Source organism: Melospiza melodia, chromosome 1 (assembly GCF_035770615.1).
Source record: "Melospiza melodia melodia isolate bMelMel2 chromosome 1, bMelMel2.pri, whole genome shotgun sequence".
NCBI classification, from domain to species: Eukaryota; Metazoa; Chordata; class Aves; order Passeriformes; family Passerellidae; genus Melospiza; species Melospiza melodia.
This window is the reverse complement of record NC_086194.1, coordinates 30,127,145-30,150,155: the sequence shown is the minus strand read 5'-3', so window position 1 is coordinate 30,150,155 and position 23,011 is coordinate 30,127,145. Positions and strand designations below refer to the sequence as shown.

Genomic DNA, 23,011 nt, shown 5'->3' with positions numbered 1-23,011 from the left:
ACCAACCAAGAAACAAACCAATCTTTTACTGAAATAAGTACTTCAGTATGTGTACTTCAGGCAGTTTTACTTGTGCACAAGAAACACAGTTCCACCCATAAACAAGCATCTGAGTGCAATTATTCTCTTTGGGATTGCCAAGTAAGTATGTATTATTTGAAGAGTAAAAAAAATTTAAAAATGCTTGATGACACATCAAGCAGCAAGAACACAGACCTTTGTTTTCAGAGCTGAAAAAAAAATCCTGGTTTACTTTTTAAAATGTATTTTATGTAAAAATTTAAGATGTTCTCATCTAAACTAGAAGGTATTATATGCTTGGTATCATGGGTACACAGTGCTCAGTACAAACACAAATACCATGATTAATATTTCTTAGTTATTTAAAATAGATTCTTTCCCTGCCCCAGAAGTCTTCCTCGTATCTGTAGTACCCTATTATTTTCTTGCCTATCACAATCTAAAAATTTACACAGCAACAAGAGGTGAATTCATTGCATGAAAAATGATTTATAATTTTATGGAAACATTTTCCTACCAAGCTAATGTACTGAAGAGGAATATGCTGATATATTACAAGAGGGTGAGTAAGAAGCCATCACCAACAAGTGGTGACAGTCTGTTGAGCTGTCAAGTGCACAATTACTAAACAAGCACAGATCCAATCATGGGCTGGCAGAGGCAGGTGTAGCTTGCAGATGTGATGCACACAATATCCACTGCATCAGTGCTATACACAGCTTTTCATTTTCAGCATGTTCCTAGATCCTTATTTCCTATCTTTTGCTTCTAAGAAAATCACCAAGTACATTCATAGCTTGTCCTTAATTAATTTTATCACTTCAACAGAAGGCCCACAACTGTAATTCTGTGGAAGAAACAAGATAATATGAAGTAAGAAGAGGGGCCAAACAAGGTAACATAAAGGTGTTAATATTGACTTTTTATTAGATAATTTTCTTGTCTCCACAAATATAGCTCCATAAACACAAGTACTGGCCAGACACCAACTACTGCTGACCCTCACTGAAAAAGGAATATTCAACAGGTACAGAGATTATACCAAGAACTGACCAAACTATTTTATTTGCCTAGATTGATAGGAACTGTGAGATGCCTCCCTCCCTTGGAAGGTTCTTCCCTTAACAGCATAATTTTTCTTCCTTCAAATCTTTTTAAAGTGATTTGAATGTCTGCCACTATATATGCTGCATGCAAGGCTTATTTCTTTCATTTGGTTAATCAATATAACTAGAGAGAGATTTACAAGCTCCTCTTCCATGGTTCTCTCTCAAAGATATTTTACACACTAAGCATACACTCAAACTTTAAATCGAAAATATTGTATTATTCCTTTTTGATTTCTGAAGGCTCAGAAGTTTTTTACAACCTGAGATTAGTTGCAGCTAGCTGACCAGTGGTAAGAACTCACATATGCATTAATTTTATTGGATGCCTGACTGCAGTGTCACACCTTGCTGAGATGGCAGTGCTCCAGGGATATGCAGAAGGGAAAAAGGAGTACCATGGGACACAAGTGGGTAAAAACAAGCAGCTCACTGTCCCCAGCATGTGCATGTTTCAGACCCCCTACCTGTCTGCCTGTTACATGCCACATTACAGTCTCCAAAAACCACAACGTCACAGTCAAACCACAGCTACTGCACTCTGTCCTGCCTGGGTGACATTTCAGGACTCCCTGATACACTGAAACTCAGCATAAAAAACCCCAATAGTATCATCTAGTCTTAAGCCAAAGACCTAACAACCTGTGGCACTGCTGAGATACAAAAGTATTTGAAAACCTAAGGGAATAAACATACTTGGAAGCCATTTCTTTTCCTTAAACACTCTGCCTCTAGAAAGAACTAAGTACCTACAAATTTCCAAGCAGGCTATTAAAATCTTAAGGCAACAAGGATGACACCCCTTTTGAAGAAGAGATTTTATGTTTTGAGTACAAAAAGTGTTTGCATGTTAAAATTTCTATATTAAAGCCATTTAATATCCACAATCCCATTTAAGAAACCTCTCTCAAAAGAAAAAGCCCAACCAATCTTTCAGACGACCCCCCCGTGTCTTTTCTTTCTTCCATGTAATCAGTGAGTTATCTAGGGCTACCTCCAACCACTCTAAACAGTAATCCAAGGGATAGGCACAGAATTGCAAATCAAGTATCTTTATTTATTCTAATTATTGCTTGCATTAAATAGGAGTGAAAGACCAAATCTGTACTATGACAGATTATGCCAAACTCAGTGGAAAACAAAGTGAAAGTCTCTGAGAGAGAGAATATTTTCTAAGACAAGTTTATCAAAAAACATTTACCACAACTGACTGGCCTAGACTGAAAAATACATGGGATCAATCCAGCACTGTGCATGTCTGAGTGCTTCTACTGGCTGATCTGACAGACAGATTTCTTTAGGGGTTGCTAATTCCACTCCTCTGGCCACATCTATATGGCTGTGAGTTACTGCAGTGTACAGCTCCCACTGCATAATGCCCTCGATAGACACTGATAGAAAGGTAATCCCACTAATTACTGGAGCACCATGATATTTAATTACAAACAACACTGGTTTCTTTTTTAATTAGTTATCCTTACAAATGTTGCATATGTACCATAGGAAAGGCATTTTGCATTTAAGAGACTGTACTAGTGAAACAAATTGAAGTGCTGGGTGCAAGGCAGGAAAGATGAGAGAAAGCTGGCACTGCTTTTTAACATGACTAACTATTTTGCAATTCCTACCTAAGCTTCATGATCATCCTAGATCTCTAGACACTCATCATTCAGCTCTTCAGAGCTGTGACAGAATTTGAAATTTTCTGAGAAAGGTTACCAACTCTCTTTGTTTCTCTCATCCACACTAAGAAAATGCTCATATTTACATTTTCTGTCACAAGACGTTTAGATAAGCTTTTAAGACATGTTAGCTTTTGATCAGAGACAGGAAAGTCAAGATGGAAAATGTCTGTTTCATGACAGACAGGAACCCCACCTGTCTGCTGCAATAATCTACTATTATACCACCAAAAATCTAATCCTTCTTTTCACAAACCAGACTTGGATTTTTGGTGGGGGAGGAGGAACGGAATAAAATAAACAATTAGATGTATTTTGTCACTCTGCCTCAGACTGTTGGGCATTCATCCCAGCCACCTAAACTGCAACAAATGAATCCTGAGTATGGTATAAGCAAGCATGTTAGGATGATATCTGCTGTGCCAGATATCTGGACAGTACAATCAACACCACTCAGCTTTCTTTAAAAATTGATGCTCTACTGTACTTAACAAACTGTTGGTCATGTTTACAGAAAATCAGTATCACAATGAGTAAATTGAGACTCACAAAATTGTTTTATTTAAACAATTAAAAAAAAAACAAACTACACTAACACAGGAGAAATAAATATTTGTGAAAGAGGAAGTTCCTGACCTCCTTCTGACCTGAAAGCAGGGCCAGTGAGATGATCTGACCATCTCACGGAGAAGGAAGGTGAGAAAATTCCTTTTTAGATAAGAAAGGTTCACTTACAGACATGGCATTCGTATGAGTCAATGAAGTAAAAACGAAAATCAGACCAAAAAAGCCCAGGTAGTTTTCTTTAAACTTTTAAATAAAAGCTCATATTTTGCTTTCTTAGTTGAAAAGGACATTTTAAGAAACACCCAAACCAAACATCTAACAAGTTTTCTTTATCATATGCAAATATATTACAAATTCATTTAGCATCTAATCTTTAACTGAAGCCTCCACAAGACTTCATATCTCATAAACTCAAATTTACATCAAGTCCTAGGGTATATAGTGAAAATAATACAATTCATAGAGCTTAGTTCAAAGTAACATCTTCAATCTTAACATGGCTGAAAAGAAGGGGAGAAAAATCCTTCAGCTGAACTTTCAACCATTCCACCTGCTCTGTTTCTAGTCATTTTAACAAAGAAAATAAAGCAAAAATTGTAATGCAACTTACCCCTCTTCCTAGTTTTGAACCGCTGGCCTGTTAGCACCGGCTTCTGATTCTTATTCATAAAATTTCTGGAGAAAGAAAGAAAGAAAGGGAAAAATATTTATACTCTATCATTTATAGCACCAATTTAATCTAAAGGCAAAATAAAGACTCAGGGTAGCAAAATCCCAACATATGACAGGTAAAGAAAATTCTTAACACATTTTCCAAGAGTAATTCACATTATCTTTAAGATGAAGAGCACTACAATCCAAGGATAACTTCAATAAGATTGTGTTTTTCTTAAAACCTGGCTGTTGGCATCTCTGCAAAAAACTGTGAAGATTCAGAACTGACTGGGAAGGTGATGGAGTCACTGCCCTTACTCCTGGGGCAGGGGTACACAACCACTGCCCATGCAGCCTGTGGGGATGCTGGGGGCACTAAGGCAGAGGGCTGGGAGCCAACCTGGTGAGGCTCAGCATGGCACAGGTCCCACCCTCTGGCACAGCCACCAGGCAGAGGCATGCCCAGGGTTATGCACTGTCCAGCTCAAGACAAGATTTTGTGTTCTAACCATGAAGACAGTGTTTTAATCATCAAATTCTAATCAAACATTTCTTACAAGCATCACTGTATCTTAGCAACTTTCAGTTCTGAAAAGCATGTGGGTGTTGTAAAAATAATAGAAGATAAACAAATCCCTCACCCCATCAACTTTGAGCATACATACAGAGTTAAGGACCTACATGGCACATCATACAACAGTAAAAAATACTGAGCTTCTATTACTTCAGATCTTTACAGCAAATCTTAACACACAATGTCAAAAAATTGGGAAGTGATAATATATTAATGTATTACTTCAGACCTTTACAACAAATCTCAACTCACAATGTCAAAATAATCAGGAAGCGATAATATATTAATGTCACTTTATCTAAAGAAAACAAAACTATTTTTAAGCTTTGGATACAATCAGTTTCATCGCACAAAACTTAGCTTATGCAAAGAGCAGCTGAACCAAGAGCTGAATGCAAACAGCAGCAATTAAAAGGAAGCTTTACAGCACTAGGAATCACCACAGGCCATCATCCTGTCCTGCCCACAGCACCTGCCAGCCCTGACACTTAGAGGCCACCTACTCCACACCCTGCAGGCCATTTGGTCACTGTTACATATGAGTTGCTTGTCCAGAATTAAACCTTCTCACTAAAGACTTTGAGCATGTTCTTCTAATAACTGCAGTTTTACATAAATCTGTATTATTTGTATTTCTTCATTGTGGACTCTGCAGGTCTAGTTTAGAAGTACACAGATTTGCCAACATGCTTCCTACCACAAATGAAAAGAAATTCAAGCTCCATGGCTGAGAAAGCCATCAATCACATGTTACTATCCAAGTAGTGTTTTCTCTACCCCTGAAAGTTCATTTAACTCTCTTAACAATGCTCCAGCTATACGATGTATTCCCTTTCACCAGACTTGTAGTGGCAGCATCCCTAGCTGGCCACTTTTGCAGCATTTCAAATGTTTTACTTGGCAAATCACTTCCTTCTAGTCTAGGTTTACCACTTATCCAGTCAAAAACTCTGCATGCAGGCACATGAACTGGAAATAGCCAGTGGAGTTCAGAGTAAAGGTTTGCATCCTGTAAGTCACAAAACCACAAACACACAACAAGCAGTTCAACTGAGATTCACACATCACCGAGACTTCAAGCTGCAGTTCTAACGGACCAAGGAGCATTTCAAAACAACTGCAACACAACAGCCCTCTGGAAAAAACGTTCTGATAATCTGCAAAGAGTTAAACATGGCCAACCAGGTAACATGGGATCTTTCAAAGTGCTGTAGGATCCAGGAGTGCCTTCACAGCACAGCTCCAAAGGCTCTTTCCCCTGATGAGACAGCTCGGTGTTAGAGGAACAGGAGGTGCTTTATAAGTTAATTAGGCAGATAATCCAGCAATCTACAGGGATGAGCAACAGTCCAGCCTCTAGCCAGGGACTGCCTAGATTTGACATACTTATCTGCTCTGTCTTTCTGTCCTTCAGTTATTTGTAAACAGAATGATCTATAACATTCACCTAGGTATTTTTGACTTGTTTTTATGTTTTGCCTGGACACCTTACACCTTATTCCAAAAACATTTATTTCAAGAGATGGCAAGAGGAACCCAAAAGGTTTGCAAAAAAAATGTCAAGCAAGGCACACAGCAGGTAAGAACTCCACTTTTCACAGCTCTTCCAGAGCACAAACTTGCTGTCAGGCTGGGGTCACAGTGCCCACTTCCTTAAGCAACACACAAAAGCCTTCAACCCAGCACACTTGGACAGTTTCCCAGTTTCTATGAAAGACAGAAATGCATACACTGAATTTCTAACACCAGACTTCTTTCCTTGGATGCAGTGTATTTTTAAGTTGCAAAAACACCTGCATGCACCTGAAGCTTGACTATGGATTTTATCGGTTGCCTGTGAACAAAATGTATGTCCTTTAAGACAGCTGGGAAAAAGATTTAAAAAAAAGGCAGTTAAAGCAGGACTCCCAACTTGTGGCAGATTTAATGACTAAAGGTTCAGTGCAATAGAAGAGACTCTTGAATAGTTAATTACCAGGAACACAGGATATGCATTCTTCTATATTTAGCTTTAAATGTGCTGTGCTTTAATCTGCTCGAGTGAGGGTCTGGCTTTATAAGGCACTGCCTCAAGCAATGGCCCAGGATCCTTCATTAAGAAACACAATCTTGAGACTGAGCAAAACCAACCCAGTGATCTATACAAGAATTGAGAATGGCATCAAGTCCTGAAAACAAGATTTTAAAGTGCTGTTGCTACCACAACAGATGCCTGGATAATAAAATTTACAAAAGTGAATGCAATGCAAACTTTTTTTTCATCAATAAGAAACCAACAACAGTACAAAAGTGGTGCCTGAAGGTTGTAAATTCAGGGTGGAAGCATATAAACTTGCACAGCACATTTGATTGCATCAGAGAGTGCAGCCTGCCTCCCAGGTGTCAGATAGCTGTAAAACCGTGAAATCATTCAAGACCTTGAACTATTACATATATTCTCCATTTTGAAAGGTACAGCACCTGGGCTCAAAGCCAACGGCCAATTTTGAAATGGCAGCTAAGCAGTCATAGTGGTTTCAGCAGAGCAAGGATCTTAAGGACAGATGTGGGTAGGAAGGGAATTGCCTCCAAAGAAAACCCAAACCACCAGCCAAACTTTTATCTTGCAGCCAAACATCCTCCACAATTTACATGAATTGTCAGCAGGAGAGCAAGTAAGAGATATGGAAATGTCAGCTCTCTCCTTTCACAGACTCTACTCTTCAGCAGAAGATGGGAGAGGCTCAGCAATAGAAGCTTTCCTCTCAATTTACTGCTCAGTACTCAAGCAGATGTCAGGGCAGTACAGAACCTGGCACTACGCTCCACAATGGGTTCATTTTTCATACAAACAAAAAATATCTAAGCCTGCTAATTACTAACTTGCAGCTACAAAATTCATCAGAAAAATAAAAAAATGCATGACTTTAAAGTTTACCAAATTCCACTCCCACTCTTGTTAAGAGGCTTGTACAAAACAGATCCATACTTTAAAAATTCATAAATTGGTGAGTTGGCACATTCTCCTGAGACTGCTTGAAATCCAGGAGCTAACTAAGCTTTCTCTACAGCTGCTCCTCATTTTCATGCTAAAGACCCTAAATAGTTAAAATAAAACTTAGGGACATATACAGCTGTAGATATGCAGATACATATTATACAGCAGTTACTCCAATCAAGCAATCCTTCTCACACAACTAATAAAAATTGTAACAGTTTCAATTAATAAATCCAGCATTAATTAATAAAATACATTTATAAAACCTGCAACAGACAAAGTAAAAGTTTTTTCACCACTTCAGCAAGTATGAACTCACTTAATAGGTTAGTAAAATGTACTCTTTTATCCACACCACAGGGAAATTCTTATGATGATTAACTCCTCAATTATTTAAAGCCTTGGTAAGGCTGAAGTTTCTACCATTTGTTCTTGGAAACATTTTGCTCAAATTGAAAAAAAAAAATACTGAAAACCTTTATTCAAAGCAACACTATTTTTCTAAGCATCATTTTGCACTTCCTTTCACCAAAATATCAGAATCATCTGAGATTCTCCCAACATTAACATGCTCAGATGAATCTGGGAACAGTTGCTTCACAGCAGCAAAACTTCACTGCCCTAGTTACAGAGAGAAGGGAATCAATGCCAGGCAGCATAAGGAAAAGAACAACATTTTAATAAAAACGACCAGCATTTTATGGCTCTTGGTGTGCAGGGCACAAAGTGCAGCCCAAGGGCAGGCAGTGACCCTCTGGGCAGCCCAGGGGACTGGGGAGGCAAGGGGGGCACAGCTGCACAGGATGCTGCGCTGCTGCTGCGGGGACTGGCGCCGATGGCGTCTGACTGACAGGGCGATGGAGAGAGCTGCCAGAACACCAACACTGCACCACCAGCCTGCACAGCAACACAGGCTTGGCAGCAGCTATCTCCATCTCCTTCCCTTGCTCAGATATCGCGTAAGACACGGGCAGAACTCATCACAAAGGCAAATAAAATAGAAGCATAGATGGGTAGAGTTGCTACGAAGGAAGCATCCCAACCCACATATCAAAGGCAATCTTTTCTTTCCCACCAAAGAATATCCAGGACATTAAAAAGCTTTACTGGGTCTTTTTTATCCAGCAATGTTATTGGGTGTTTTCATTGTCTCACAGTTACAGTTCCAGGCTTGGGGTAAAGAGAGTTTTCCACCCCTTTCAGGAGCAAGCCAAGAAGTTACATTAAATGCAAATTACTGAACTTGAGCAGCATAGAGGAAAAGCTGTCCTTGCACTTTTGCCAGAGAGGAAACGTGTCAGCATGCAGCCAGCAGCTGTCTCTGCTCTCTGAAAAGCAGCAGACAGCTAGATCATAAGCTAACAAAATCTGTAGGTGGAAAACTTATAAATCATTACCAGTAGGGAGAACAGAGCAATGTGAGGGGACAAGAAGACAGAGCAGATGCAATCCAGACACAGGTTCTCAACAAATCCTCATCAGGCTTCCTGCCTTCCACTGGGACACTGTACCTTTTGTTCCTAAAACACTGGGATTTTTTAAGAAGTGACTAACAAGCTGGAGGTCCATAAATTCAACCATGGCACAAATCACCAGGAAGTGCAGCACCAGCAACCAGGTTTCTCCAGCAGACTTGCCACAGAGGCACCAGCACAGCTGCCATGTTTATGAAACCTTTAACCCAAAGGTGCTGTTCATCAGGAACGATAAAGCCAGAGCCAGGCTCCTGCCACATTAAAATCCCTTCCCTGGTTTTACAGCCGCAGCAGCAACATGCAGGGACAAAACAGTAACATAAGAATCTGCAGGGTAAACACAATTCACATGGGGGTTTAATGTTTACATGAAATACGAATATTGCTGAACCACATGCCCTGCCTTTCCCTAAAGAGCCTCCCAGAAGCTCTCAAGGCACTTAAATATTTTAAAAATGTTTATTTTTTAATCACAGAACAGTATTGGTCTGCAGTAAAAAGTGTATGTACTTCAATAAAAATATTTCTCTCTTATTAGCATGCTTAGTGGGAAAGAGAAAACAAGGAGATGAAACAGAAGGAATTGATTTAATTCTGCAGCAAAATGAATACCTGAAGAGAATGAAACTTACCACATGGTAAATAATAAATAAAAACCTGTGCTCATGCAAGGTTTTCCAGGAACGAAATGGGCGTGCAGCTTGTGAAGAGTTATCCTGAGAAGGAGGGAGAAGACCTTACTGCTCTTTGCAGCCGCCTGAAAGGGGCCAGAGCCAGATGGAGCTGGTCACTTCCCAGTGAGGAGCAGCAAGACAAGAGGAAATTGCCTCACCTTACATCAGGAGAGGTTTAAATTGGGTGGCAGGAAAATTTTCTTCACTGGAAGCATTGTGAGGCACTGGAATAGGCTGCCCAGGGAAGTGGTAGAGTCACTGTCACTGTTTAAAACACATGTAGATGGACTTGGTAGACATGCAGATGGCACTTAAGAACATGATAAACCCAGAAAAAATGAGAAGACAGACTCACTGAAGTCTGCACCATAAACCACACCACCTAACAGCTAAATTGGGATGTTTCTTGAAAAACAGTCAGAAAAAGCCCCCGTTTCCACTGCCATCAATAAATGTACAACCACACACGGCATTAGAGAGCCACCTCACTGCACTTATTTCAGGACAGCAGGTATTTCTTAAGTCACTAACCAGGAATTGCTACAGAAGTGGCTCAGATGAGTAACACCACTGAAGCACTTTCAAATGCACTTCATGGTGTCAAGAGAACTGTAAATTGAGCACTGAGACAATGGACTTCTCTGTCATGTCATCAGGAATCATATAAAAAGTGCATGAGTCATGGCACAGTCAGTGAAAGAAAAGGAAAAAAAAAGAGTAAAAAATTCCTAATAACTGGCAGGTAGACATACAAGTTGAGAAAATTCAATCACACACTCAGGGTGACACACAAAAAATGTTGTCATTCAGTAACAAGATTTCTTCCAGGAACTAAAGAGGAGGAATTAGATGTAATTCTTTAAGAACAAGGTATTAGCAGGAGCTTTTCTCACTGTTGAAAGCTCTCTTAGGTGCTATACTCTTAACTGGAATAGGCAGTGATAATGGAGATGGTGTATTGCTACAAATCAATTCATATCCAATTAACATTCATTTGAAGGTAAAATACCAACTCCAAGCTTGCATACCTTGCCAATAGAAAAACCTCTTAGAAAAAGAAGGGGATAAACAGCATCAGGCAGAGATCAGGGTGAGGTGAACTGATAAAACAATGGAAGAGAGAACTCTTCCAAAGCTAACAAAGTTTTCTCCTCACACAAGACACCACTTTCAATGGATTGTGTAAATGCTAAAACAGGGCTCTCAAATTTGGAGACATTACATGTCCTGATCATCCTGAAAAATTCAACTGTCTTAGCAATTGCTATAGAGATGATTTTGTTACAGGAAAATGGTGTAGCTGAAATTCTGCAAAAGCATGACTGTAAAGATACTGCAGCAATTTTGTTCAATCCTTCATTAATGTTTGGGGGAGAACTACAGAAGCCACTGCTCACAATATATTTGCAAGAAATCATTAATGGAGTTACTTTATAGGGTTCCTTTGAACCAGCTCTCTAATAAACCAATAAACACAGGTATTTGGAAGAAAACATGTTCAAAAAGTACCAGAGAGGCTTCAATGCCAAAAACAAAGCCTGTTGAGACACAAGAAAACACAGTAACAGTTTTGTAATGAAGGCAGGAAGATCAGATTTCTCATATAGAGTACTACTCCTCTGTTCAAGTCCATCTTGCTTCTGTTTTTTTTTAATGTATCAGCCCACTGGAAGTTTTTATAATGTTGATGCTACTCATACAACTTCAGTATCAACAATAAAATCAGAAGATGTGCCTCTTCCATTATTCTTGCTACCTCAAAGCTCTGAGAAGCAGCAAAAGCACTGGAGATCGCTTCTGCCTCCAGGACACAGCACTGCAACACTTGAAAACTGATAAACTAAGGGGCTAAGGTTAAAAATAAATAAATACAATCTGTGCATTCTCCAGAAAGAAATGCTCCCCAGATGCTAGCAGCTCATTATTTCATGAACTAAATACAGTAATGGGAGGAGGGATGTATTAATAGCCAGCACCTCCTACACACCTGCAATTGGTGAAGGCCTTGATTTTAATAGAGCAACTGCTTTAAGCAATAAAGCAAGTTTCAATTCAGAACTCCCTAATTATTTCTTCAAAGCATGTGCAAAGAGTTCACCAAGACAATGCATGGGGTGTTTTTTTTTACCTGAGGGAAAATGAATCAGCTGCCAGGTATCTGAATTCTGATCTTTTTGGCACAAAGGGCCAGCAGTGAAAACATACAACACTTTTCACCGTATCTATTACTCCAAACATACCAGCTAACATTGGTTATGCTGTTAGCAGTATTCACTTGGAGAAAAAAAAAGGAATCTGTAACTGACTTGTGTCACTCTGCATCCCAAAAGCAGTCCCATATTCCCTGAGGCTGCTTCTTCCTCCTCAAAGCAGGTGAACATTTTGACAGAACACACCAGTTTTGGTAAATAAAATCCTGGAGTGGGGAATAGAAGCAATCAATGCTTGGACTACTTCAACCTGCAAGCAGTTACTTTCTAGGCAACGGTGAGTACAACTCCTCTGAGATCAAGCTAAGATGGCAATAGATACCAATTCACATCCAAGTTGTGTGTTGGGGCAAAAAAAGAAATAAAGGCCACCCATGGGGTGCCTACACAGTCAACTGTTATGCTAGGTGAGTCAGAAAAGCAGCAATTACAGACTGAGCAGACACTTGCTATCATACCCACTGCTGGGCAGCTCCCATACCAGCACTCTCAGCCTTACTTCAGAACAGCATCTCTTCACCTCTGTGTGGAAACCTGAGAAATTGCTATGAGTTTGACAGGACATGAAAGAGAAATGTAGCACTCACTCTATCTACACTGGCTTTGTGTGTTGGCTTTTTTTTTGGTTTTGTTTTGGTCTCTTTGTTTTTCACCTACCAACACTACAGGCTACTTCCAGAGATAAGACTACAGACCCAAGGCAAATTTCTCCCAGTAAGCCAGGTTTTGGTATGAGAAGGCTGTCTCTTAGATCCACAAACACACAAGGCATTACTCACATTACTCACCCATGACACCAAATTCCACCCAGGAGTACTAGGACAACAGCATTGAGAGTTGGGTGGCACCTGAGTAAGGTCAGGTTAGGAGAAGGAAACAAAAATCCCAAGAGGACTATCCTGGGTCAGCTTACTAATTTTGCAGGAGGATTTTAGTTGCTTTTTGTAAGATGAGGGAATACAATCAAACCAGTTTTCTTCAGAGAGCAAAAATCTTTGAGACATGTTGTGATTCAAGCCACATATTTCTTCCCAAAAACAGGGGTGCCCAGAGAGAATATTGTCAAGACTGGTAATGTGAATCACATTGGTATTGTGACTGAACTGTGTGATTGCAACTGCTTTACTTTGTTATGTGTCATTTACATTTGTATGACATTCTCAGTATAATTTGTGTTACTCTGCAAAATCAGAAATCCCACATAATCTCGACTATCCTCAGGTGGGGAAATTAAGATATTAAACATCATACCCTCCACATGAGGAATATCTAAAAGATGCTGATCTTAAGAGTATTGGACTCTGACACTTTGCACATATCAGAAATGGGAGATCAGTTTTGGTTTGGTAACCCAAAGCTCAAATACCAAGCAATCATATATGGCAAAGTTTCCTTCATTTTGGAGTATCATACACAGACACAGTCCTGAAAATTCTCAAAGTGCTGCATCTTCTCTCAATTTTGACAGTTTAATTTTGCTTTTCTTGATCTTCTTCCATCCTGTATTTGAACATAAATGATATTAAACGTAAGACTTATCTGAAAATTTAAATGCCTAAAACCAAGAATATGTCCTTGATGGTAATCTATATTCAGGAGACTTTGCAATACATCAAACTGAACCCAAAGAATTCACAGTTGTCTATAAACACAGCACTGCAAGCAATGGCTATTATGAATGCTCCTTAAGTTTTGCTTCTCAAAAAGTGGTAATTATATGCAATTTTGATCATAATTGCAATCAGATGAAAATTCAGTTCTCAAAACCACATTTATATATACAGGTGGCCAAAATCACAGAACTAAGAAACACTGCCACAAAAGGAAGTCAAATAAAGCAACAATATAAATCACTTGAAGAAGAAAAAAAATAGAGCAACTAGCCTGTTGTGTCAGTAATTTCTATCTGTTTTCCCATATTAGCATCATCTCCTAACAGCTTAATCACATTACAAGAAGCTCGTAGAAGTTAGTGAGACATCTGTTTCACCCAGATGTGGATCAGAGCAGGTACAGAATATTTTGCCCCCCTCCACCAGAGGCAGCACGCAGTGCTGAATACACTGCAGTGCTTTGTGCCCACGCACTGGCAATGGAAGCACAGATGCTGTCAGTCAGCTCAGCTCAATGCCAAACCCAGCAATTTAACTGAAACTACTGGTGGTGAGCACCACTCCCTGTTTCGCTGTCAATCACTCTAGAAGGCAATCAGATAAACCAAAACACCTATTGACTTTTCTTGACTGAACAGCCAACTGGCAGAACCCAAATATGGGGTGTATTTGACTTGCCTTTAAAAATTAATTATGACACCTAGTGTAACCCTGCAATTCTTGCATATTTTCACCATAAGAAAAAACACAAACACTTCCAGAAAATAGCTAATCTGAAATGTTCTGCTTGCCCATCTTAGAGTGAGATGGATGAACAGCTTCATAGCTTCAGATTTAAGTCACTTTTTATGTATCTGAATCAGATCAAACTTCACACCTGCAGATCGGCCATCTGTGTGAAAGTCTATAGCTCAGTGATACCTACAAACATCTCAGGCAGAGATAGGAATTTAGTTCCCCACCCAAAATTAACTATAAGGCAATTACTATTTGTATCCTATTCAGTTCTGTAGTTAATTCATTAGACCTGCTTGTTCATCTTTCTGAAATAATTCACAGAACTTTCATTGTTGGCTGAGAAGTTTCAAAATGCAGCATACCACAAATAAGTTGAGAGCACAGCCTCAGTATCAGACCACAGCCATCCACCCACTCCCAACCCAGTTTCTGAAGCCAAGCACTGCTGCAGGAGTTAAGGATTTCTAACCAGAATATGTTTAGTATCTTTTTTAAAGGGCATAAAGCATCACTATGCCAGACAGCCTTGCTTCCTTCAGAGAAAGCATGCATCCACTTTGTGGTGTTTGGCCTATGTCAACGTCAGCTTGGCACAATGATATTTGACACTATTAATAGGGAAATCTATTTTCTTGTTTACAACATCACTGTTCATGCACTGGGAAGACCAATATCAGCAACCTACTTCTGCAGATAACCTAATAAGGGCTCCATGGAATGCGTATCTGTAGGTGTATGCATACATACATTTGTACAAGAGAGCAAAAACACCAGTAAAAGCTACATTAGATTTCTACAACCCACCTCCTATGAAGATACAAACTATGAATAATTTAAAAGATTTACTAATGAGACAGCTAGAGGACTTTTTTTTTGCTGGACTGAGAAACCACAAGGAAAGGCTTGGCTGGTCCCTCTGAGGCTTCAGAAAGACATGGCAGTTAAATCCTAGAATGCAGAACCACTGAGTGACTGGATACAGTCAAACTCTCCAAGTCAGAGAACTCACTGCTGAAGGCCATGCAAACCAGCGCATTTATATCCCACCTCAAACGTTGCTCTGCATAGTTTGATACACTCTGTAGAGCTGAAGAACTACTAAAGTTAGCATATGTTCTTTGCTATGGGAGGATAAAATTACAAAGGTAGGAGTGACAACCTAAATTAATTTTTTTTCAATTCTAAAACTATGTGCATCCTTTCCTTTTTCTAATTCAGGAAGCCTTTTAACAAGGCCCCACAAAACAGGACAGCCAAAGTCAAAACTTGGCAAAAGACCTCATGCATGTGCTTGAGCATAGAAGTAGGTGTTTCCTCATGCTGGGAAAGCAGCTGAGACCCATGGGCAGGATGATAAATTTGAAGGGCAGAGCCAAGGATTCACATGGCCCAGGGGGCACACTGACTGGCACTTCTTCTCATACAAAATGTAGAGAAAGAAAGCCACAAACATCTTGGCAGAATATGGTATTCAACAGCACAACACTGGGTTTTCATAGCACTGGCTGATGATTTGGGGATCCTCAGGTCACAGTCACAAGAAATTACACATTAAGAAAATAGCCAAAGCAGACCTAAGACAAAAAAGATTTAACACAGGCTTCAGAAAGGTGCAGAGACATAGAGAGAACTAGAAACCAGACTCAAACCAAACTCACACCAATATTGGTGCATACAGGCAAGGTTGTAAATTGAAAAGAAACTCACCAACCCCTCTTCTAAAGGGCTGACTTCTCTCAAGCACTTAAAAGAAGTAACATACTTTGTTTTTCTAGTTTTCTGTTGCTCAAGGCATGAAATGGCAGTGAAAATAAATTACAAGCCCTATATCTAATGCTCAGTAATATCTTCCCAAGATTTCAGCCATGTCTTATCAGAAGAAAATGACTAATATATAACTTGAATGCACTGAATGTATCTTCCCTCTTAAAAACATTTCTAGAGAACTAGAGGACTTTATTTATGGAAACAAAACCTAAAATGAAAGGATCACTTTAGCTTGCAAATTACAAACCGCTGAACTGCTCAGTCTTCTTTTCTGCATGAAAACACATCTAAGGAAAACACATGAGAGAGTAGTTATTACAAGCAAGTACAACCCCAAAGTCATATTTAATTGTTCTGCCTGCAGTATCTGAAGGAACTGTAGAAGGGTGTAACTCACTGAGATTCAAGACATCACAGAAGATGCTTCCTTTCCAATGTCCCCTGGCCAACCTCTATCCCAGACTGTGTCTAGCATTTCCTTTGCTGATCTGTCTGTCTTCAGTACTAATTCTCACTAGAGGTAATCCATCATCTTACAGGCTGAATAAAAGCAGCAATCTTTGTCTGCCACTATGAGCCTGCAGAAAATGTAAGTGATCTCTATACAGAACTTCTCCATCCAACCTAAGAATAGCTCAGATTTTGCAGAGGAAATCCTTATACAGAATGACAAAACATACTGATGTATGAAGGACTTGGTGAATTTTAAAATTCTTTCCCTAATTTCTGTAGTAGAAAAAAACCTCATTTCTAATTTCAAAAACTCTTAGACACATAGCAACTAAAAGCTCTCACAGAAAAAGTAGAAATTACTACTGATTTACTTCCTGGAAGTATTTTCCTGACTTGCTGCAATTTAAAAACCAAAACAGTGATTATTTGTTTTATACAGCACATGTGAAGAAGATGTTTTTCTTTATTAAAACCAGCTTAGCCAACAAAAATGAATCTAAAGATGGAAACAGTCCTGCAATTTGATCTACATGAACCACCACACTTGGGCTTAGCCATCCCTATCACAAACAGTGACCCAAGCTGGAGGTTTTACCAGCAAACTGCTACCAAAATATGAGTTCCCTGTATTGTGCTTGCACTATACAACCACACTTTACAGAAGACCAAAGCTGTTAAACCCTGAAACTCAAGTGTTTCATTCATGCAAGAATGGTAAAGAGCACTTCAGTGCAGTAAAATGGCCACCACACCACTGCACATAGCTACTGAACTCTGCTTGGCTTTTTATTTTGACTTTTGCAGTCTCTTACAGGATCTACAGATACATTTAAGAACTATGGTACACTGAGTTCAAAAGGGTTTTCAGGCATGGTAGAAGATTATTGCACTCCACAGACTTCTCTAGGGAGGAAAAAATAGATTTTTTTTCCATTTGTCAATCTTCCTCTCACACACCAGCATTACCTCTGAGTGATCCTTGAGTATTTTATTTATCTTTCAACAGACAGTTACTACTTTAATATGTAAGTACTGTTGCAGTTGAGCAGAAGTGTAATTTTTAATCAACACTGAATCACATGGAAAAATAAACCATTTCAGAAATCAAATCTAAAATTTCATGGGCAACCATCACAGTTCACAGCTGATTTATTGCTCATAAAATATAAAAATGGAATTACTTCACCTGTAAGCTCAAGTAGAGAGACAGATGTGGGTGACTGTCTATTGCCGTATGAGCCACACAGATATAGGAATTTTTGAATTTGCACAGGAGGAATGAGGACAGAAAGTAAGGAATAAAAGATGATGCCTCTTAAAGCAATCTGAATTTAACAGCACATAGCCATTCAATGCATGATCTAATTCCTCTGTCCTAAACAATAACCTTAAGCCTACAAAGAGGTACATATATCTGCACATGACTGTAAGCAGAGTTTAATAACCCTGTCTGGAGGTTAAAAAAATTACTCACTAATTAGATCTAATTAAACATTTAACCCAAGTGCCTCCACCATTCTTCACCAAAGAAAGGTCTGATTGTCACTGACTAAATGCTGCTAACGCTGTTTTTCCCAGTACTGCACTCATGAATCCCTAAAACCAGTACAAATTCTGTATGTGCTGTAATTTTTCAATCTTCTCCCACACACAGATATATTTCCCTAGCACCTTTATGCAATTTTATTCGCTTTATATTTCTGAAATTTTGAATTTATTTTAGGAACAGCCATCTGAAAAGCAATTGCAAACCAGCTCTTACAGAAGCTGTGCTAATGAATTACTGGGTTATTGCTACCACCTGCAAAGCATAAGAGGGAAAGAATTTAGTCTTGCAAAGGTGCCCAGGCATACTCTGACACATATTGCTCTGCTGTCACTAAACACATCTCAGTCTTTAACAGCAAAAAGCTGCTTGCACACCATCTGTTCCAAAAAATGCAAGTACCTAACTATGTGGAATTCATAGGCACGAAACAATTTGTTTAAAGCTTAGATTTCTTTTAATTCAATAAAACCACAGTGACTTAGAGCTACATGTGAAAAGCACAAAGCAAGTATTGTCTGAGCAAGCCACTCATACTAGAACCACCTAGAAAAAACAATTAAGAGAATGTGAACTCAATCTGCAAAAGAGCAATTTATTTTTTTTCCTATGCTGGGTATATAAAAGAAGAAAGAAGTACACATATCTGATTTTGTTGCGAAAACAATGCTGACGTTTTCAAAGGAAGCTTTTAACCAGGTAGTACAAATGCACATTCATCTAAGGCACCTACATTGCCCATGATCATCATCACAATACCTGAGCACTTCGAAATTTCTTCTTTGCTCTGTTAATCCTCACTCCCTGTGGGAAGATTCTGGATGCCCTGGCATGATCAGCAGTTAAAGACACACAAAAATAAAAGCATATGCTCAAAAATGCACTTTGCACTTTGCAACATATACAGATGAACAGCTGAACAGTTTTCTTAGAAGAAAATTCCATAGGTGATAGCTATTCTGGATATATTTTAGGTGCAAAACCACCGAAGTTGGCTCTGCTCAATCAGGTCAAGTCTTGGAGTAAACCAACACCTAAGTTAAATCAGACCACTAAGCCCAGACAGGAGTGCATTACCATTATAGAGACATTCAAGCCCCAAACTGGTATTTTCACACTGCTCTGACCTGTATTTCCTGCTGGAGAACACTGCTCACCTCGACCATGCTCATCCTACAGTGTGCACCAGACAATCTTCTGGAAAATACTTTGGTGTCCTTCTATCCCATATATGTAAGAATCCTTCAAGTCAGGATTGAAGAGAAGATGAAAGCAGCATAAACCTCATCTTGCCAGACTTTGGATACAGCTGGAGTCCAGTTCTAAGATTTGCTTCTGAAGGTCAAAGTGAAGAGAAAGCCTAACTTTGTGCAAGGTCTCACAAGGAATCAGTAACAGGTGGAGATCTCTATTGAGGTCTCAGATTAGCATTTTATCCAGAGGAATACCTTGTGTGTAGCTATTGTGGATACACCAGTTGTGCTCAAAAACATGTATCAGTGCTCACCAGTTTCAGTTATTTTTCCGTGGTTTTACAGTCTACCCTCTGGTGTAAAACAGGCCTTAGCAATGTTGACAGATCATAACAAAGATGAGTGGCTGCCCTGAGATCCAGAAACAGATAAAAATTGAAAAACATCCCTTACAATATAATAAAAGCACTTCAAGAAATCTGAGTTATACAATGCAAATCAACTGGGCTGGGGGGGTCAGGGAAGTAACTTATCCACAGATTACTATTTGTGAGATCTGAAAGGAAAAAACAGAGGATGTTTCTAGCAATAAAAACCCCTTGAACTTGCATGAACTTGAATTGATCTAAATGAATAATCCTATTAGATCCTCTTAACTTTGGCCAGGATATAATTATAAGGATTGGAGACAGCAGGACCAAAACCCAGTGGGGGTCTGTCTGCAAGGCTCAACTGCACTTGAAGGAGATTTCCTATTGCCCAGGGCATGCAGGGAGACAGAGCTAGTGTACAAAAATGCACTTGGCAACAATATGTAAGGGATTTTACATACACCCAACACTTCAGCTCAGCAAAAAGACAATGTCAGGGGACACCACAGGTCTGTCAAGGCTGAACAGGAACCAATTCCTCATCGGCTCCCAAAACAGGAACTGGGGGCTGGGGATTGAACAAAACCATGAAGCAGCACGTACACCAACAGGAAAGAAGCAGTCCTCTTTCAAGCAGTCATGGAAGTTATAATCATGGGTTGCTGCATACACACAATTTATCTAAATTTAAAAAGCCTACCAGCCTGCTTTAGGCTGTAAAGGTAAACACAAAGACACCACTTCTTGCTGAGGAAATCCCTAGCTGAACCAGTGAGATGGGAGCTAGGAACTAAGTCATAGAAATATGCATACATGTTTGACCTATTATTTTATTTTCCCCTAGACAAAATGGAGTGGGTCAGACAGGTTTCTGACCCTGCCAGGCCCAGGCACTGACTATGGGATCTTTGACCTCTGCAGAGTACACACCCAGAATTCAGGCAACCCTCCAAGACAGAAGTGAAGGTAGGTCATTTGAGAGAAAACAGTGAAACCAGTTCAGCATTTCCTCTCCCTCTCTTCCTTGTCCAAAGACTGAGAGCTTCATGGTGCACTCTCCAAGGCACAGGGCAGTCTCTTCCCCCCAAACTGTCCTGAGAAAAAGGTTATTGCTCTGTACATTCTTCCAAAATGAATGTTACTTAATTAAAGAAATCCTTGTTATCTTCTTGCAGGAATCTTACCCCAGACAATTGCACAGGGCACTGAGGATCAGCTACACACTGGTAACAACAGCTATCACAAATCCCTGTGAGCAGTAAAACCAGCAAACTGCTGGGGAAAAATGTCACCACTGGCTCCTGCTTCACAAATCACAAGTACCAGATGTATCACCTGATGAGGAAATAGGGAATTTTTAATATGTAAACATATTATTTAAAATCAGGAAAATATTCTGAATCACAGTAAGGTTAACATTTCTTCTCCCTCTGTAATACCCAAAATATATATTATTAATTACCAAGCAGTAATGCACATGTCTTAAATATGTGAAACAGATACAGCAAATAAAAGAAAATGCATTAGAGGGAAAGACACAAAGGCACAGAACCTACATTTCATGTTCCAGTGCTCTGCTGAGACAATGACTCCCTACATTGCCTTAAAAAAAAAAATCACTTGTTGCCTCCATGCTTCAAATTATGTTCATAAAATGGAGGCAATACCACTCCCTCACACTCTCACAAGGATAATCTGAAGATTGTGAAATATCTGCACATTACAAGACTGAAGGTCACACAGAAGCCAGGTAAGAGTGAGAAACATGTTTTAACCAGCACTGAAAGTATTTTATTACCCTTGCAGATGGAACACTCCTGTAGCCTTAGTCACCAAGTGAGATCCAGTGAGGCTGCCAAGGAAAAACTGTCTGTTCACTCTGTGAACAAGGGCAGGATGGCAATAATGACATTCTCATATTAAATAAAAGGAATGTCATATGCACACTTTTCTGTGCTGAATGCATGACAGTTTTTGTGGGTTTTTTTCAAATGCAAAAGGAAGCTTGAAGGCTGTTATTTAATAGTGCCACAGAGATTATTGGGGCACTGTAGTATCACAAAATTTGTTCACAGCAGGTAAAATTCGCACCCTGCAGTGAACCAACAAAAGACCACTTAAATCCCAATTTCAGCCTTCATGGTTGAGCCAGTGACATACTTCTGTTAGCACTACATGGGGATCGTTTTCTGGATCAGAATATTAAAAGCACTTGTGCTTCAATGGCATTTCCTTCAAGACATTTTTGGTTTCCCACAAAAAACGTCAAGGGAATCTGTTATAATCTGAAGTCCAAGCCAATTTCTTTTATTTACACGTGTTGATGCAAGTAAAACTAGATGGTGGTACACCCCTGTATTTCCATGATTTTTAACATCATGGCAACCTACACAATTTGGTTGGTTAGTTAAAATAAAATTGTATCACATTTTGTTTTTTTTTTACTCAAATAGTTACAGAGATACACTATTTTCAGAGAGCACGCTCTTCTATGAGAGAGATTTCACCATTTCTGAAAGTCAGTCAAAAAGTCACCTACAGGTATCAAAATAGAGAACAAAATCAGTATTAGAAAGAGAAATTCCAAAACGTAATTAAATATTTCAGTATGAGACCTGCAAGTACTAAGGAACAGAAAAACTCGGCTTGCTGATAAAGCCATGCCTTCAAAAATTAGTTACAGGAAAAAACAGGTTCCTTAAAAGGAAGGATACAAAAAATACACATTTAAGAGTAGAACAAAAGAGGGTAAAAGTCAGCATCAAGTATCAAGGTCCTGCTCTTTTCTCTGGTATAAACACAGCCAAAAATCAAAGATGTTAAACCTCAGTCTCTGTCCCTTGGAGGGGACAGGTCCCTGTGCCTAGCGAGCTTCCACTGGAAGAGTGGAAAGTTGGATCTGTAACAAAGATTATTTTTCCACCAACAGTTTAATTTTAGAAAGGCGCCAACAAAAGGCACCGCTCTGACCGCGCTGAGCGCGTTCCTTCCCCTCCCGGTCCATCAGCGCCCGCTTCCTCCTGCGGACACGATGCCGCGGCACCACCACGGCTCCATGCGGCCGCTCTAGCCGAACAAACCGCTCTTCCTGCCTGGGAAAAACGAAACAACAAAAAGCCCAAGCACCCGACCAACCGCTGCCATAAAAAGGCAGGAAAGCAGGAGCACGGCAGGAAGGGCCGGCGTGCACCAGAGCCCGCACCGCCGCCCTCCCGCAGCGGACCCGGCGCCGCCGGTGCTCCGCAAACCCGCGAACGGCGGCATTTCCCAAGCCGGGCTCCAGCACCCACACCGGGGCTGTGCCGCCGCCGCCCGCCCTGCTCTGCCCTGCCCTGCCCCGCCATGGCCGCCGCGCCCGCCCGCCCGGCCCGAGCTGCCCCACAGCAGCCC

The 23,011-nt window shown here is 39.9% G+C and overlaps 1 protein-coding gene across 1 annotated transcript in view; it reads right to left on the bottom strand.

Moving 5' to 3' along the window:
* The window catches only part of BZW2 (basic leucine zipper and W2 domains 2), a 55,264-nt gene that overhangs the window by 32,039 nt on the left and 214 nt on the right, over nt 1–23,011 (bottom strand). Inside the window, exon 2 of the mRNA XM_063152487.1 lies at nt 3,987–4,051. Coding sequence (XP_063008557.1) covers nt 3,987–4,044 — 58 coding nt within the window. The 5' untranslated portion in view covers nt 4,045–4,051. The remainder of the gene's footprint in view (nt 1–3,986; nt 4,052–23,011) is intronic.